This window comes from Microcaecilia unicolor, chromosome 5 (assembly GCF_901765095.1).
Source record: "Microcaecilia unicolor chromosome 5, aMicUni1.1, whole genome shotgun sequence".
In the NCBI taxonomy this organism is placed as follows: Eukaryota; Metazoa; Chordata; class Amphibia; order Gymnophiona; family Siphonopidae; genus Microcaecilia; species Microcaecilia unicolor.
The window spans coordinates 327,114,462-327,134,099 of NC_044035.1; the positions used below are offsets into that span (position 1 = coordinate 327,114,462).

Genomic DNA, 19,638 nt, shown 5'->3' on the forward strand with positions numbered 1-19,638 from the left:
GAAGCAACAAGAGCAGCAGCAGCAGTAGGATGGGAGGGGGAGGGAACAGATGCTGGATGAAAGGGGAGAAGATAAGAGGCAGACACTGGGTGGAAGAAGGAGAGAGAGAAAGGGCAGATGGTGGATGGCAGAAGGGGCAGAGAGAAAAGGCAGACACTGGATGGAAGAGGGGATGTGAAGGGACAGACGCTGAATGGAAGAGTGGGAAAGAAAAGGGGCAGACACTGGATGAAAGGGGAAGAGAGAAGGGGCAGATGCTGGATGGAAGAGATGGAGAGACAGGGCAGACACTGGATGAAGGGGGAAGAGAGAAGAGGGTGACGGTGGATGGAAGAAGGGCAGTGAGAGAGGAGGCAGATGCTTGAAAAGTGAAGCGAGAACGAGCAGACACACTGGAAGGATGAGGGGGAGAGAGAATAGGCAGACACTGGAAAGGGAGAGGATCCCGAGAGACAGAGGGGGAAGATACTGGATGGAAAGGGACAAAGACAGAGGCAGACACTAGATGGATGGAAGGGAGCAGAAAGAGAAAAAAAGGGCAGATGCTGGATGAAAGGGACAGATGTTTACTGGAAAGGGGAAGAGAGAGAGGGCAAATGCAGGATGAAAGAAAGCAGAGAGAGGGTTCAAGTGCTTGATGGAAGAGGGGGAAAGACATTGGATGGAAGGAGGCAGAGAGATGGGGCATATGATGGTTGGAGGAGGCAGAAAGAGAGGGCCGATGCTGGATGAAAGAGAGAAATAAAGAGGATAAAGTAAATGAGAGACTGAGGAATAAGAAGAAGGAGGCTTGAGAAAAATGACAAATGGATAGAAGATCTTGGCAAGACAGTTTAGAGATGACAAGGAAAACAGAAACTGAAGCCTGGGACCAACACAGTTAGAAAAAGTAAATGGCCAGACAAAGAGGTAGAAAAAAATAATTTTATTTTTAGTTTAAGATATAGTAGTGCAGTAGCTGTATTAATAAATGTTAATAAATATAATGGAAATAAGGTGATATCTTTATCTTGGGCTCATTTTATTACATTTTTTTACTAACTCTCAGAGATTAAGACCTCTTGCCTTATGTCAGGACAGGATACCATAACAGCGGTATACTGTATACTGTCCTGAACAGAGGATGGAGGTTTGGGCCTCTGAAAGCTCATTGAAAATGTATTTAGACCGGTGAAATTAGATCTTATTTTCCTTTTTTTTTTTATTATTTATTTGTGTTTGTTAATTTGTAATATAGTGATTGGTATATGTCAGTTCTTTAAATTTGTATGCTGTCTTTATATTTCGCACAGTACAGGGGGACATGCATCACTGTTTCTCTTTCTCTGGTGTTGCACTATGTACAGAGACTGGCTTCTTGGGGGTTCAATTTAATTTTTGTCCACATATTTCTATTTTTAGTTTGTGGTTGCTTATTCTATACTGGGTGTGGGGTCTGTGTTTGGCCATGTGCAAGGAGATGCGGGGAGAATGGGGATATGGGAGAAAGAGACCTAGTTATGGGAGAAGGGGCACCCAAGGTCTGAGTGGAAGAGCAGGAACATGGACAGTAAGAGGAGGAGATTAGAAAAGGGAAATAAATATGATACCTGGGGAAGGAAAAGCATGGATTTAGACTGGGTATAGGGAGGGTGTGTGAGTGAGGATTGTGAGAGTGAGAACTTCGAGGGGAAAGTCAAGACCACACCAAAGAGGAACATATAAGAGCAGAAAAGTATTTGGGGATGTTCTGTGGGGTGATGATTGGTGTGGAGTCAGTGGCTTGGCTTGCTCTTTGTTAGAGAGGTCAGATCCTTTGGTAAGCTTACAATCCACCTTTTCTGGGTGGTCCACCTCCAAGTAATTCTTTCTATACCTAGTCTAAGCAGGAGAGAGAGGAAAGACAAGACTAGATCAAACTATCAACGAGAAGTGCTGATTGCACAGAAAATGGATGTCTGAAGAGGTCAGGAGCTGAAGCTAATTAATATTTCCAGGAAGAATTACCCTAGGATTGGAAATGTAACAATGTGGCAAAACACAGATCAAATATGGCAGAGACCATGGAAGGGAATTGGGACTTGATTTTTGCAACTACATTCAAAGTGGTTTACATAGTATATTCCGGTACTTATTTTGGAAGAATAATTTATGCAGTAACTGGTCCTTTTTACAAAGGCATGCCAGCGTTGTTTTAGTGCGTGCTAAAAATAAGCATGCGCTAAACGCTAGAGATGCCCATATATTTCTTTCTAAAGGACCCCCTAAGTATTTCAGTGCTTCCTCTATCTCTACTAAATTTTATTTCAGGTTTTTTTTTTGTTTAAATGCAACTAAAACTCTTTATAGACATCACAAGCTATTTTCCCAAAAAAATCCACTTGTCTAGAGATGATTCAAGGATGAAAAGTTCTTTCCACATTCAAAGTCGGCAACATTTGATATCTCCTCTCACGCTGACTGCTCCAACCTGGTTGTTGGATTCACCAAATTATAAGGCTTTTTCACAGAGCAATTTGACGTCATCTTGTGAGCACCCACTTCTTCATACATCAATTAAAGCTTAAACTTTTCATCCTTGAATCATCGTGGTCAAAGTGAATTGTTTGGAAAATATCTTGTTGTGTCTGTAAAGAGTTTCAGTTGCATTTAAAAAAAATGGATACAAACATTATTTAGTAGAAATCGAGGAAGTGATGAAATACCTGTTGGAATGTAATTGTATTTTGCATGCATTGCCTGTCACCTATTATTTCTCTGTGATTACTCTGTGACCTCTGATGTGAATTACTTAGAGAGGTCACACTGCTATGCAACTTCCTGTTGGGGGTTAGATGCAGCACATGCAGCACATGGAGCACATGGAGCTCATGATCTCTCCTAACCTGAGAGGATCTATGGTGGTGTGAGCATCCATTACCATCTAAGCACATGGAAGGAGCTGATAATACAAATGTATAGTAATATGTATATATAAGCCTGTCTGATTATAATCTAACTACAAACTGTGAGTAAACAGATGTTTGTTACTTCAACTTTAAAGTGACTCAGCAGTGAATTATTCAGGGGTGAATGAGAGAGAGATGAAGAAAGAAATTAACATTTCTAAAGCTGAAGCTGTGTGTACTAAAATCTGCTAATTATTTACTACAAATAATCCAACAAAAGGGTTATGGGCCCAGGGTCCAGGAATTGAAAAAGAAGAGAAATATTACCAGGCAGAAAAAAAGGCCACATTTTTCTCTTAAGTTTTAAAGGAAAGATTCAGTCTGTCTCTCTCTCCCCCCACACAGCAGACAGAAGGCTAAGAAAATGGCTGAGGGAAGAAATTCACTATTGTTCTATTCTCTCAAGGTGCCTAAATTAACTGAGTTTAATTATCAGCAGTGGGAACTAAGATTCATATGTCTCCTTCGAGCAAAAAGATTAAATATATGCTTAGACCAAGACAGAACAGCTGAAAATATGGCTGAATGGGACAATGCAAACTATTATGTGAAGTGCATGCTTTTGGAAGCTCTCTCAGAGAAACAAGCCATATTAGTGGAGGGAAAAGATACACCAAAGGACATTTTATATAAACTGAGAACTATGTATGCAACTACATATGCAAAGCAGCAACCAATTTGGCTGGCAGAGTTGAATGAAACCAAATTAAGGGATAAAAGTAAATGTAATGATCACATTATGCATCTTATGTCTTCATTTCAAAAGTTAGAACTTTCTGGAATTCCCATGTGTGATGCATTGAAAAGAGCATTTCTTTTTACCTCACTATCAAAGAAGTTTGATGTTTTTAGGTCTGTAAATGAGGCCATTGAAGAGCAATCTTTTGAACAGGCAACATCAAAACTAAGGCAGGAATGCATAATAAATGATTCTGAGGAGATGTGTTCTCAAAGCAAGTCAGAGAGAAATGAAACAAATTTCTTGGCAAAGAACAGAGGAAGGCGGAGCTATGGGAAAACTCCACCCAAGGGCAAGCTGATTTGCTACTCATGTGGAAAGGAGGGACATGTATCTAAATGGTGTAAGGAAACACAAAACACTCCCTCTAGCTCACCTAAGCCAATGGAACTAAAGAATTTTCAAACCAGGAAATGTATGAAGGACAAAGATAAACACAAGGGTTTTCTAATGGCAGAAAAATCTTTGACTATGGTAAATAATAATTCAAATGAAAGTACTTGGATTTTGGATTCAGGGAGCACATGCCATTTAACCAATTGTAAGGATTTCTTTCAGGAAATGTGTCCAGAGGAAGGTATTCTTAAAACTGCAAACGCAGGGACTGCTAAGATCCAAGCAAAAGGTATTGGATTCTTAAAATGCAAAGTGTCTAATGAAGTTAAAGAAATTCCTGTAAGTGATGTCTTGTATATTCCCCAAGCAGTTTGTAATATGCTTAGTGTATCTACATTAGATAAGAAGGGATTTGCGATTCATTTTGAAAACAGTAAGTGCACAATCTCTAAAAATGATGAAGTGTATGCTGAAGCTTTTATGCATAATGATGTTTATAAACTGAGCATTTCAGGTGAAGCCTCACATATGGCGCAAGTAAGGAAGAATGATGGTAAATGTAGTCCGGAAATCTGGCACCGCCGCCTGGGACATCGTGATTTTAAGGTGATCCAGGATCTTTACAGTAAGCAACTGGCCACCGGCATTCAGATAAGTGCAGATGCTGGTAAAATGGAGAAATGCATAGACTGTGTTACTCAAAAAGGTGTGAGACCCTCATTTCCTGCATACACAGGAAATAGGAGTAATAAAGTGCTGGACTTAATACACAGTGACTTATGTGGACCGTTTAATATCCCATCATTGGGAAATAACAGATTTGTGCTAATATTCTTGGATGATTTCTCTAGATATTGTGTGGCCTATTTGCTGAAAGAAAAAAGTCAAGTCACAGACATGCTGAAGAAATACGTAGCCATGGTGAGCAATAAATTTGAAAGAAAACCAAAGGTTCTTCAGACCGACAATGGTGGTGAGTTCACTTCACAAAGCATGCGCACATTTCTAGAACAAGAAGGCATTCAACATATCACAACAGTAGCTTATACACCAGAGCAAAATTCTGTTGCAGAGAGAAAATTTAGGTCACTTGTGGAAATGACCAGATGTATGCTGTCAGATAGCAATCTCCCTAAAAGACTATGGGGGGAAGCCATTCTCACAGCAGTGTACCTACAAAACAGAATGCCAACTAAAGGCGCTGAGCGCACACCACATGAGACATGGCATGGTAGGAAGCCAAACCTGTCACACATAAGAACATTTGGAAGTACAGCATATGCTCATATACCAAAGCAAAGAAGGCATAAGCTGGATTCCACAACAGAAAGGGGCATTTTAGTTGGCTATGCTCCAGGACACAAAGGATATAGAATTTTGAATCTGAAAACTGGCATTGTTGGCATAAGACATGTTACATATTTTGATGAAAACAAAAGGGTTGATAAAGGCTGGATTATCCCAGATGAGCCTTATCATCCAGAATATGAAACTAGAACCATAATAGACATGCCAGTGTATATAAATGCCATACCAAGGCAGATGTCTGAAAGCAACTCATCTGTATCTAACGAGGAACAGGCAGAGGAAGCAGACACAGAAAGGATCATTGAAGAAGACAGTACAGTTGGAGAAGGGGAATCAATTGGAGAAGTACTCTCAGATTTAGAGGATGCGGAAAGGTCAGACCAACCTGTTGTCAGACGCTCATCCAGGGAAAACAAAGGTGTTCCACCCCCAAGACTGTCTTACCTAACAAAGTCAGCAGAAGCTCAAGAGCCCTTAACATGGGATGAGATTGAGAAAATGCCAGCAGAAGAAGCTGCTGAATGGCATAAAGCTGCACAAGAAGAAATTGATGCATTGGATAAAAATAATACTTGGATTCTTACAAAATTACCTCCTGGCAAGAAAGCTATAGGATGCAAATGGGTATTCAAGTTAAAAAGGAATGCACAAGGAAAAGTGGAAAGGTATAAAGCAAGATTAGTCGCAAAGGGATATCTTCAAAAATATGGAGAAGATTTTGATGAAGTGTTTGCACCTGCAGTGAAACACACGACAATCAGAACACTTCTGAGCATTGCAGTCTCAAAAGGCATGCAAGTCAACCACATTGATGTGAAAACAGCGTTTCTTCATGGAGAAATAACTGAAGACTTGTACATGGAACAGCCAACAGGTTTCATAAATACAAAACAAAGACAGCTAGTGTGTAATTAAACAAAGGTCTTTATGGATTAAAGCAAAGTGCAAAATGTTGGAATGAAAAATTGCATGAAATATTGACAAATTTAGGATTTAAGCAAGGTGAAGCAGATAAATGCTTGTACACTAGGTGCACAAATGGACAATATGCATACATTTTAGCTTTTGTTGATGATCTGCTCATTGCAAGCAAAAGTGAGCAAGAGTACAAGGACATTGTAAAGTGTTTAAACCACAATGTTGAGATAAAAGAACTTGGTAATGTGTCATACTATCTTGGTATAGAAATTGAGAAACAAAATGATGGTTCTTATCTTCTAAGCCAGAAGCAGAAAATAAATGAGCTTATTGAAAGTTTAGGTATGCAAGATGCCCAAGTTGTAAGCACTCCCATGATCACTGATTTTCTGAAGGATGAAACAGTAAGAGAACCTTTACCAGATAACATCCAATATAGATCAGCCATAGGTAAGCTTTTATATCTAGCTACCACATACAGGGCTGATATAGCAAATGCAGTAGGAATTTTGAGCAGAAGGGTCAGCTCACCTACCAAATCAGATTGGACTGCAGTTAAAAGGATGGTAAGGTATTTAAAGGGTACCATTGATTGTAAATTAAAGATTTCAGCCAATAGTAATCCAAAACTAATATGTTACTGTGATTCAGATTGGGCAGGGGATCATTCTGATTATAAATCCACAAGTGGATATGTGTTTATGTATGGAAATGTACAAATTTCATGGGCCAGTCATAAACAAAGTATTGTGAGTTTGTCTTCTACAGAAGCTGAATATGTGGCAGTATCGGAAGCGTGCAGAGAACTGATGTGGATTGAAAAACTTTTGCTGGATTTCGGAATAGCTGAAAAGAGACCAATCCAGATAATGGAAGATAATCAGAGCTGCATCCGACTGTCACAGAATGACAAGGTTCAGTCACGCACCAAGCACATCGCAACGAAATACCACAACGTGCGAGAGCTGGCGAAAGAAGGGGTCATCAGTCTACACTATTGTCACACCAGTGAGATGACAGCTGACATCATGACCAAACCGTTACCCAGAGAACATTTTGTGAATCTGCGTATAAAGCTTGGACTTTGTATGAATAAATAATTGCATGACAGTTATGCATGAGAAGGGGTTTGTTGGAATGTAATTGTATTTTGCATGCATTGCCTGTCACCTATTATTTCTCTGTGATTACTCTGTGACCTCTGATGTGAATTACTTAGAGAGGTCACACTGCTATGCAACTTCCTGTTGGGGGTTAGATGCAGCACATGCAGCACATGGAGCACATGGAGCTCATGATCTCTCCTAACCTGAGAGGATCTATGGTGGTGTGAGCATCCATTACCATCTAAGCACATGGAAGGAGCTGATAATACAAATGTATAGTAATATGTATATATAAGCCTGTCTGATTATAATCTAACTACAAACTGTGAGTAAACAGATGTTTTGTTACTTCAACTTTAAAGTGACTCAGCAGTGAATTATTCAGGGGTGAATGAGAGAGAGATGAAGAAAGAAATTAACATTTCTAAAGCTGAAGCTGTGTGTACTAAAATCTGCTAATTATTTACTACAAATAATCCAACAATACCTACTGCAAAAATTATTCTTTTCAAATTGGGATATGCCAATGAGTGGTATATGGAGCCTCATTACTCTCATTTTCTAAACTAGATTATTTGGCATGAGAGCATTTGGTATTGAAAGCATGTGAAAAAGGCTGGTATTATCCACACCATTATTTATACTTGAGGCACGTCAGCCAGGTGGAGGTGATATTCAGTGAGTAACAAACCGGTATTGGCGATCGCCTCTATGGTACTATGTAAGCCACATTGAGCCTGCAAATAGGTGGGAAAATGTGGGATACAAATGTATTATTAGGAAAGGAATGGAAAACAAAAATGAGAATGTTATAATGCCTTTGTATTGCTCCATGGTGCGACCACACCTTGAATACTGTGTGCAATTCTGGTCAGCACATCTCAAAAAAAGACTGAAATTGTTTCAGCCGTAAGTCAGGCTGTTGAAATAATTTGATGATGGCCACTTGAGCAGCGTTTGTTGGACCGGGTGTTCGTATTTCCCCTGAAGAAGCCCTTTTCGACGAAATGGAACCGGTGAGCGGGGAACCCCGTTTCCGAGGCTGCATCAAGCTAAGTGGTTTTTCTACATTATATTTTGGTTGAATTTTGGGACACACAGTGGATTAAGCATTTTTTTCAAAAAAAAATCTTTAAAAAATATATATATTGTTCCACGTAGAGGGAGGTGGTTGGGTCGAGATCAATGATTGATTTATGGTGACCCTCTAAGCAGAGTATTATCAGCAGTTTGCTGGAATTTCACCAGTCTGAGGTCTCCTCCCTCCCTCCATTCTTTGTTCAAGTCTCACTCTCTGTGCGAGTAGACCCGCAGCATTGACTGTTATTGTGGATACAAATGTAACAAATAATAACATGAAGTTGAATGCTACATGAATAATATACATTAAGTAATATTGTAAAGATTTTATCTGCCCATTTTTTAATTCTGCTCCCTTTAATTTACTATATTCTGTAAGTTGCAAGGTCCACAACTTTAGTAAGGTAAAAAGGGGCCAGGTTTGGGGGGGGGGGGGGGGGCTTTCAAATTTACCTGGTTAGTGCAAAATACAGTTTTGACTACCTCTGTGTAAACTTCAGATCTGATGCAGACTGCTATTCTGCCCTTGAATATCTGTGTAAAGATATCCAGGCAAATATTTCACCCCTGCAGCAGGTTTTTCAATATATATTCCTAGATTGATTGACATATCCAAGTTATTTTCCTGCTTGCTTTAAACCTAATTTAATTTGCATATGCCAAGAACAACCTATCATACATAACTGTCAATACTGCTGTCAATACCACAAAGACTAACACATGTAAAAATCTCCTAATATATCCAAAATGTCTTATAATGTCTTCTGCTATAGCACTATCATGTATTCTACTACCATGTACCCTAAATCCTTCTGTAAAACCAATTGTATATTCTCTTCTTATTTCCAGTATCCATGATGTATTGTAAGCCACATTGAGCCTGCAAAGAGGTGGGATAATGTGGGATACAAATGCAATAAATAAACAAACTCCATAAACAATCTTGGATCACCAACTGATGTCTTTCATACTGCTTCAGGAACAGATTTCTTAACAGCTCGATGATCAGAAGCCCGCGCTGTTTCAAACAGCGCTCTAAAATTAGCACCAGAACAGCACAGGGCAATAATGCCCCCACGAGCAGAGCTAATAGAATGCAAATTTAAGCACGCTATTAGCTCGGATCATAGGGGTACTTCTGTGAGAGGATTAAGCCTGGACGTGAAGTTGTTAGGTACAGGCTGTCAAAAAAAAAACAAAAAAAAAAGCCCTGACCTGTCAGACATCAATGCAGTCTGGAGGTCCAGCCTGCCCACCCACCCTCCTAGAACCCCTGCAAGAAACCTGACTCCCCCCTCCCTCCCACCGCAAGAGACCCGATCCTGGCTCTGATCCTGGGACATAGGCAAATGTGGGTGCTAGTCCAGTGCTAATGGCCTTTAGTACCCACGTTTGCTTGTGATCATGTGGGCCTCAGTTTGTTTCACATCTGCATTTGGGGTTTTAGACTCTACGTACCCACAGAGGCCAGTGGATTCCTTTGAACTTCTCATTAAATTGTATTAAATATGCGTAAAAAAGAAAGAGCGCCAGCAGAAATTCTATCAGGGGTACGGTCATGAAAGCAGCATCAGCAGAGAAGATGTAACACAGAAATGTGAGGAATGAGAGAACCTACAAAGAGAAACAACAAGAGTTATTAATGATAACCTGGTAAATGACAGCAAATAAAAACCAACATGGCTAATGCAATCTGCACAGTAAGGCAGCTAGGGTTGTTTAAACAAAGATATTGCAATGAATGAAAAATAAAAATAATGCTTAAAACTTGCTCTTTTTTTTATTTAATCTATATTTACTTTTCTTACATAGTCGCCACCATTCACCACACATGTCTGCCAACAATGTATTTGAAAGCCATTGTGAAAGAACTGCACATCTTGCTTCTTCAACCAGTTGGTTATAGCCCTTTCCACCTCAAACAGTTGCCCCCTGAAAGTACTACTTCAATTTTGGAAAAAGATTAAAATCGCATGGCACTAAGTCTAGGTTGTAGAGCAGATAGGGTAGGAGCATGAGACCCATCTTTGCAATTGCCTCTGTGGAATTCCGTGCTATATGAGGCCTAGCATTCCATGTTGCAACAAACTTTCCTTGTGTTCTTCAACTCTTTCTCATTCTTTCAGAATTTTCAGGGTAAGGCTTTGACCCTCAAAGTGTCCTTTACAAGTTCATCAACCGTTCTAGTGTGAGACTTGTCCATTGCTGTCATAGGCCATCAACTTTATTTTTGATCACACAAATCAGCACTTCATGGTCCATAATCTGGCTGCCCTGCACAGCTCTCACATCAACACAGCCAACACCATAAACAACCTGTGTGCAGCAGTACATTTCAACTGGAGAAACTCCCCAACAGTCAGAAATTCTATCACTGCACGTTGCTTAAATTGCACCATTTTGCAAGCAATAGCAAACAGCCTTTTCACTCATAAGAACATAAGCGTTGCCTTACTGAGACAGACCGAAGGTCCATCGAGCCCAGTATCCTGCTTCCAACAGTGGCCAATCAGGTCACAAGTACCTGGCAAGATCCCAGAACAGAAAAACAGATTTTATGTTGCTTATCCTAGAAATAAGCAGTGGATTTTCCCAAGTCCATCTTAATAATGGCTTATGGACTTTTTTTTTTTAATGAAAATTATCCAAACCTTTTTAAACCCTGCTAAGCTAACTGCTTTTACCACATTCTCTGGCAACGAATTACAGAGTTTAATTAAATGTTGCGTGAAGAAATATTTTGTGTGCCCCCTAGTCCTAGTATTTTTGGAAAGAGTAAACAAGTGATTCACAATCTACCCATTCTACTTCACTCATTATTTTATAGACCTCTATCATATCTCCCCCTCAGCCATCTCTTCTCCAAGCTGAAGAGCCCTAGCTGCTTTAGCCTTTCCTCATAGGGAAGTCGTCCCATCCCCTTTATCATTTTGTTGCCCTTCCCTGTACCTTTTCTGATTCCACTATATCTTTTTTGAGATGCAGTGACCAGAATTGTACACAGTATTCGAGGTGCATGCACACAGATGCTTCCCACCTACAGAATTAAAGGAAGAGATTTTAAAGAACAAGTGAACACATGTAGTGCATTAGTGCTGCCATCTGTTGATGAATTATGGAGGTGAAGGCATTAGTTTACATTTGACCCTTGTAATACTGTACAAGACAAAGAGAGCCTAAGTAAACAGGTCACCAGTTTTTTAATTTATTACTTTGTTTATTTAAAGACCACATTTATTCAACTCAACTGGTTGCATTACTTTTAGCAGCAGTAATTGCAACCAAATGCTGCCTATAATTCCTAACAGTCTTTCACATCGCTATTGAGGAATCTTAGCCCACATTTCTTTTCAGAGCTGCTTTATTTAGACACATTATTAGGTTTTTGTGTGTGAGCTGCTCATTTCAGGTCCTGCCACAGCATCTCTATTGGATCGAAGTCAGGACTTTGACTAGGCCAATCCAAAACTTCAATTTTGTTTCTCAACTGCTCAGATGTAGACCTGCATTTGTGTTTTGGATCATCGCCTTGCTGCATAACCCAATTTTGCTTGAGCTTCAGCTCCCGGAGAGATGACTGGATATTCTCCTTAAGAATTTGTGGTACAGTGCAGAATTGATTGATGGTTCCTTCAATAATGACAAGTTTTCCAGATCTTGAGGCAGCAAAGCATCTCACACCATCACACTACCACCACCATATTGGACTGTTGGTATAATGGTCTTACTGTGGAATGTCGTATTTGCTTTACATCAGGCATAATTCCAGTGCTGGTAAATGTGTATATTTTTGATATTGTAAGTTTCAGTCTACTTTTTTCAAGTTTACCTCTTGGTTATTTGAACCTATTGTTATGCTGTTAACAAAATTGTTAGTTTTATGTTAAACTGTACCTGCTGTACTCTGCCTTGGGTGAATCTCTTCATAAAGGCAGTTAATAAATCCCAATAAAGAAATAATGGGACCTGTGTTGCCCAAGTAGTTTCACTTTTGACTTGACTGTCCATAGAAGGCCTGGAGATCATCCAGGTGTGTTTTTGCAAATGTGAGATAGCAGCAGTTTCTGCCTTGCTACTGTCCCTTGAATCCCATTTTTGCCCAGCCTCTCTCATATTGAAGAGTCATGAGCAGTGGCCTTAGCTGAGGCTAGAGAGGCCTGCAGTTCTTTGGATATTCTGGGATGTTTTGTGATTTTCTGGATGAGTTCTCACTGTGCCCTTGGAATAATTTTGGTAGGCAGGCCACTCTGAGAAGATTCACCACTGTTCCACGTCTTCTCCCGTTGGAGATAATGGCTTTCACTGTGATTTAGTAGAGTCCCCAGAGCTTTAGAAATGGCTTGGTAACCCTTTCTAGACATATATTTCAGCAACTTTTTTTTTCTTATCTCTGCTGGAATTTCTTTAGATCTTGGCATAGCATTCTTGTACAAACACTCATAATAAAGGTTCAATATATAGTGAGGTTTAGATTCGACAAGGCTGACTGTGTTCAATCCGTTGAATCAAATTATCAATTACATTTGGTCATTTGTGTGATTGAGTAACTAAGGGGGGGCAGTTACTTTTTCATGTGGGTGTCATTGGTGTTGGTAACTTTTGCTCCTTTAAATAATTTAAAAACTGAGTTAATTCCTCAGGTTCCCTTTACCTACTATTACATTTTTGTTTAATGGTCAGAAACCATTCAATATAACATACATATTTATTTATTAGGATTTATTTACCGCCTTCTTGAAGGAATTCACTCAAGGACAATAAGAATAAATCAAACATGATTGCCTTTGTATCGCTCCATGGTGCGACTGCACCTTGAATATTGTGTACAATTATGGTCGCTGCATCTCAAAAAAGATATAGTGGGATTAGAAAAGGTGCAGAGATAAAGGGGATGGGACAACTTCCCTATGAGGAAAGGCTAAAGTGGGTGAGGCTCTTCAGCTTGGAGAAAAGACGGCTGAAGGGAGATATGATAGAGGTCTATAAAATAATGAGTGGAGTGGAACGGGTAGACATGAAGCATCTGTTTACACTTTCCAAAAATACTAGGACTAGGGGACATGCAATGAAGCTACAAAGTAGTAAATTTAAAACGAATTGGAGAAAACGTTTCTTCACTCAATGTGTAATTCAACTCTGGAATTCATTGCCAGAAAATGTGGTAAAGGTGGTTAGCTTAGCAGAGTTTAAAAAAAGGTTTGAATGGCTTCCTAAAGGAAAAGTCCATACCCCATTATTAAATTGGACTTGGGGAAAATCCACTATTTCTGGGATAAGCAGCCTAAAATGTTTTGCACTTTTTTGGGGATTTTCCCAGGCATTTGTGACCTGGATTGGCCACTGTTAGAAACAGGATGCTGGGCTTGATGGACCTTTGGTCTGTCCCAGTATGGCAATACTTATGTACTTATGAGCAATAGCCAATTACAGCAGTACAGATATTCAAATAACAATAAAAAGTATGGCATAGCATACTACTTACAATGTCTACACAATACGTAATATAACATTTTAATTGACAGTGTAGGGTATAAGCAAAGATGGAACATATAGATAGGTAAGAGAGTAAGAGGAGTTAGAAAATAAGGTGACTAATTTCAAGAAAGGTGCACATGAGGACAGCGAGATGGTTAAATGTTATCTCAGGTAGGGTAGGAGTAGATAAACATGTCCTGCTGCAGTATGTGCAGACTGTGTCGCTCAGGTGTGTGAGTGAGCAGTGGCGTACCAAGGTGGGGGTGGTCCGCCCCAGGTGCACGCCACTGGGGGGGGGGGGAAGTGCCGCGCGCCTGCCGGCTTTGCTCGTTCTGTGCTCCCTCTGCCCCGGAACAGGTTACTTCCTGTTCCGGGGCAGAGGGAGCATGGAACGAACGAAGCCAACAGGCGCGCGGCACCCCCCCCCCAGCAGGTAAAAACGCACCCGGGGGGTGTCCTTTCACCGGGGGGAATCGCGCTGCACCCAGGAGGGTGTCCTTTTGCTGGGGGGGGGTCGCTGCATCCGGGGGGGGCGCATCAGTGACCCGCCCCGGGGGTCAGCCACCCTAGGAACGCCACTGTGAGTGAGACTAACGAGTTAGTTACTTCTTCCATTAAAGGCCTGTTTGAACAGCCAAGCTGTCATCTGCAGATAAGGGCCAAATGGCCCATCCAGTCTACCCTTCCTCAGTAACCACTAACTTCTCCTTTTCCTTAGGGATCCCACGTGCCTGTCCTGTCCCACACTTTATTAAATTCTGACACAGTCTTCATCTCCACGACCTCCACCAAGAAGAGGCCATTCCACGCATCCACCACCCTTTCTGTGAAAAAGTATTTTCGTAGATTCCTCCTAAGCATAGTCCCTCTTAATTTCATCCTATACCCTCTCATTCCACAGTTTTTCTTTACTTGAAAGAGGCTCACCTCCTGTACATTAATGCTACAGGGGTATTTAAACATCTCTATCATATCCCCTCTCTCTCCTGCTTTTCTTTCAAAGTATACATATTGAGAGCCTTAAGTCTGTCCCCATACACTTTATGGAAGAGACCATGGACCAATTTTGTAGTCACTCTCTGGACTAACTCTATCCTGTTCATATCTTTTCATAGGTGCAGTCTCCAGAATTGCACACAGTACTCTAAATGGGGCCTCACCAGAGACTTATACAAAGGCACTATCACCTCTTTTTTTTTTTCCCCTGCTGGTCACCCCTCTCCTTATGTACCCAAGCATCCTTCTGGCTTTGTTGCCTTTTCTACCTGTGTGGCCACCTTAAGGTCATCAGACACAATCATCCCCAAGACCCACTCTTCTTTCATACACAGAAGCACAACACTTCCTATATTGTACTGTGCTCTTGGATTCTTGTTAACCCAAGTGCATGATCCTGCATTTCTTAGCATTAAATTATTGGACCATTCTTCAAGCTGTGCTAGATACTTTCTCATGTCATTCACACTCTGGGTGTAGATAGCTAGCTGGATAACGGCCTTTTGCCCTTCAGAAAAGCACTGAAGACCCATCTCTTCAAGATAGCCTACCCTAACGATTCAACCTAATCTAAAGCCTGCCCAAATTATTCTAATTGACGATTGCTATACACTGACCATGTTTCCCATTATCCTTATTGCTATTCCATATCGATTCCTCACCATCTTCCTATGCCTACCTTTTAACGTTTATTTCCTTCTGCACCCAATTCCTCCTATGTTCAATTTACTTATCTGTTAACCCCATTAATTTTACGTTTACTACAAATTGTATATTCTTTTTACGCCTTTGTAATTCTTCATATTGTTACTATGTAAGCCGCTTTGAGCCTGCCATGTGTGGGAAAGTGTGGGGTACAAATGTAATAAATAAATATTAGGGGAGGTCAGGAGGGGTCAGTGCTATTGACATATTTTAGAACATGGTGGCACCTTAATTTTAGGTGCCACAAAAAAGGGGGGGGGAAGGGAAGGGGACTTGATAGGTTTACATAGTATATACATTTGTACCTGGGGCAATGGAGGGTTAAGTAACTTGCCCAGAGTCACAAGGAGCTGCAGTGGGGATCAAACCCAATTACCCAGGATCAAAATCCGCTGCACAAACCACTAGGCTCCTCCTCCACTATGCGCTTAGTGGCAATTTTAGAATGACTTTAGGGCAGGTCTAAACTGTTAGAGATTAGTAACACGAAGCCACATTGGCACATCTACTAACGACAGTAAGAGGACAAGCCTAAGTGTGCCATGCAATGTGAGCTTGTGCTGTTATTCAATAAATTGCACTTCTAGCATAACGTGGTGACACACCCATACTGTGCCCATGTCTATGCTCCCTTCCTGACCGTTGATTTAGGTGCACTGGTTATGCAATAGCATCTCACAGTCACGTGGAGAACTATCAATTTTTGGTGCCTGTCATAAGCGCCACTAATCTATAAACTAGGTGCACTACTGGTGTTGACACGTAGAATTACTTTTCAGAGTTTTTATGAATAATTAGAGAGGTTTGTTGTATACACGCACACACACACTGCTATCTAAACAGCAGCAATCATTTTTAAGTTGATTTGCTAGAACTGTGTCGTGCACATGGCAAAAATATAAAAGTAAAACTTGGTAAATCTGAGCCTAAGTACATTGAGCCCCTGGCAGCCACAAGCAGAACTAAGACCAGATCTTCCATGATGAGTCATGGCTGGGCACTGGAACTGAAAGGGGCCAGGCATCCACATAACTTCTGAGTCAGCAGCTGAAGGTCAGCTGCTGACTCAGAAGTTATGTGGATGCCTGGCCCCTTTCAGTGTTAGCACTGCATAGCTAAGTAGGTAAAGATAGGGCTGCCTTTTTGTGGGCCTGGCACTGAATGTGGCCCATGCCTACATAACTGCTGGATCCACCCTGGAGGCCAACCTGGGATGTTAAGTGGACCACCAGGGACCCTTTGCTGGGGGTTAGGGGGATCTCCAGCCTTCCCTGAACCTGGGGGGGGGGGGGACTGGTGGTCCAGTGGACCTCCAGCCCCCCCTGTTGCTGTGGGGGGGGGTTGGTTGGTTGCCCATTAGGCCACCACAGACTGTTTGTTGAGGGGAGTTAGGGGGGCTGGAGACCCACCGGATCTCCAGTTCTCCCTGAACCTGGGGGGGGGGGGGGGGTTTGTCAGGGGGACTGGAGATCCGCTGGACCTCATTGCTCGGGGCAGGGGTAGTTGGGGCCTGGTGGTCCCATGGACCTCCAGCCCCTGTGGCTTTTGACAGCCCACTGTCAAACAAAAGTGTGGGAGGATTGTGCTGAGCACATGCTCAGGTACAATTCTCCCATACTTCTACCCCATGATCAGAGATAATTGTGTGCTTAAATTTGCATGCATTATCTCTGCTCATAGGTCTAATAATACCCAACACTGTTCCAGCACTATTTTTGGAGTGCTGTTTTTTTGTTGTTACATTTGTACCCCGCACTTTCCCACTCATGGCAGGCTCAATGCGGCTTACATGGGGCAATGGAGGGTTAAGTGACTTGCCCTGAGTCACAAGGAGCTGCCTGTGCCTGAAGTGGGAATCGAACTCAGTTCCTCAGTTCCCCAGGACCAAAGTCCAGGGCCGTGCCAACACGGTAAGTGGGGTAAGCATGGCAGGGGGGCACCCCCCTCTGGGGGGCGCCGCCGCACCATGCTCACCTCGCTCGCCATCCTGCTCCCATTGTTCAACTGCCCGCCCTCATTTGACGTCAGAAGAAGGCGGAACACAGCGAAGGGAAGGCTAGAGACGTCGGGAGCGCCGCCTCCTTCACTGACGCTGCGCTGCTGGACCGCCACGGAGGTAAATTTAAAAAGAAAAAAAAGAAAAGGGATGTTGGGGGGAGAGAAGAGGGTGGGCAGTTGAACAATGGGAGCGGGAGGGCAGGGGAGAGAGGAGCATGGATGCGAAGGGGGGGGGGAGAAGAGGGCGGGCCAGGCCAACTGGGAGATGGGAGCGGGAGGGCAGGGGAGAGACGAGCATGGATGCGAAGGGGGAGGGAAGAAGAGGGCGGGCCAGGCCAAATGGGACATGATGGGAGCGGGAGGACAGGGGAGAGAGGAGCATGGATATGAGGGGGGGGGGTCATGGAAGGGGAGAGAGGGGAATTGCTGGATAGGGATTAATGGAGGGTGACAGAGGAGCATGGATGGGAGGGCAGGGCTCAGGGAGAGAGGGGAATTGCTGGAAAGGGATGAATGGAGGGGGCAGGGGACAGAGGAGCTGCCGCCAACTGATAGTCTGCAGGGGGGCGCCAGAGACCCTAGGCACGGCCCTGCCAAAGTCCACCACCCTAACCACTAGGCCACTCCTGTTTGGAACAGCACACATCTCTACTGCTCCTCTCTACTGCTTGGCTCTATTTTCTCTCTGCAAAGCAGGCACCATGGGTAGTGCCCAACCCCGTCTATAACGTCCCATCAACTGAAATCTGAAGTAGGAACAAGTGCTGTCTTCAATGCCCAGGACGTTACAACATCTGCTAACACGATAAGATGTAACACAAGCTCCAATTCCGGTTTGGGTACTTAAAACTCAACACAAGCTGAAGTCCCTAAGCTACACAAAAAGACTGCAGAAGAAGGCGCTCAAGTAGATTTTCAGCCACTTAGGCACGCTTACTGTACCTCACGCGTTCAATAATACTCGTACAATTAGCTGCTTAACGCGAGGCATCCCGGGGAACCTTGTAACCAGCATATCGTTTATGTTCGTTCCACACCTATATTTTAGCCACTCAATAACCCGATATTCAAACAGGATATGTACAGGGACCTTGGGTTTGAAAATCAGATTTCTTTTATGCATGTGCCACTCTTCAGTTTGACATATTACTGAAACTTTAACCCATAATGCTTGAATATAATGGACATGTGCAATGTTGCATCTTCTTTTAAGTTTCGCGTTTCACAATTAGGGTAATTTCAATATGAGCAACATACACGTACTTAGTAAAGATTCTTACTTAATCATATGATGCAGCTTTCTGGCATCTGATGAGGACAATATTATACATAAAATCCTATTTAGAAAAACAAAAGTCGATTGCCTCATTCTACTTTATACATATATATAGGTTTCAAGGGGTTATTCTTTTAAGCCGAGTCTAACATAGCAGTACTTCCATAGTCTGGGTCTGGGAGACACAAAGACGTGAGCGACACAAAGGGAACGCGTTGCAATCAGAGGAAGTCGCTCTGCAAGTTTGCTGCCTGCAGAGTCCTTACCGATTCAGCCAGGAGAAGTTGGCCTTTGCGGGAGGACAGGAAAGCTTTGGTACTTGGGATGAGAGCTCGAAGCCCCGGCTGAGGCTCCGGGGTAGATTCAGGGTCATCCATAGTCCTCCAGATCACCGCAAAGAAATGACTTTTGAAAGTAAACACAGCGGATTCAGCAAGAAGGCATTAGATTTGCGTTTTAGTTTTTTTTTGAGTTGCAATGGGAAACGGAAACAGTGACGGTGCTGCGGAAATGTGAAAAACAGTTCAACATCTGCAAATCTGGAGATGGTTAAGAAAAGAAAGCTGGATTGACTTAAGGCCAGCGCATACGTAACTTCTGTTCCTTGTGGCTGTGTGATGCAATCTGATAAACCCTCCATATCCAGTTTCAGCCCATCACTTTACTCCAGCGTTTTGTCCTTTGCTCATGGCCTTTCCTTGTCTCCCTGGCTTTGTTCTGACCTCCTCTTTTACCCTACTCCCCTCTCCATCCTCATAGCAAGATTCCACCAGG

The 19,638-nt window shown here is 42.3% G+C and overlaps 1 protein-coding gene across 1 annotated transcript in view; it reads right to left on the bottom strand.

Moving 5' to 3' along the window:
* Positions 1 to 19,388, bottom strand: part of CMTM3 (CKLF like MARVEL transmembrane domain containing 3) — a 32,796-nt gene extending 13,408 nt beyond the window's left edge. Inside the window, exons 1-2 of the mRNA XM_030204488.1 lie at positions 19,131 to 19,388; positions 9,873 to 10,028 (exon numbers count right to left, since the gene is read on the bottom strand). Coding sequence (XP_030060348.1) covers positions 9,873 to 10,028; positions 19,131 to 19,241 — 267 coding nt within the window. The 5' untranslated portion in view covers positions 19,242 to 19,388. The remainder of the gene's footprint in view (positions 1 to 9,872; positions 10,029 to 19,130) is intronic.
* Between the last annotated feature and the right edge of the window lie 250 nt (positions 19,389 to 19,638).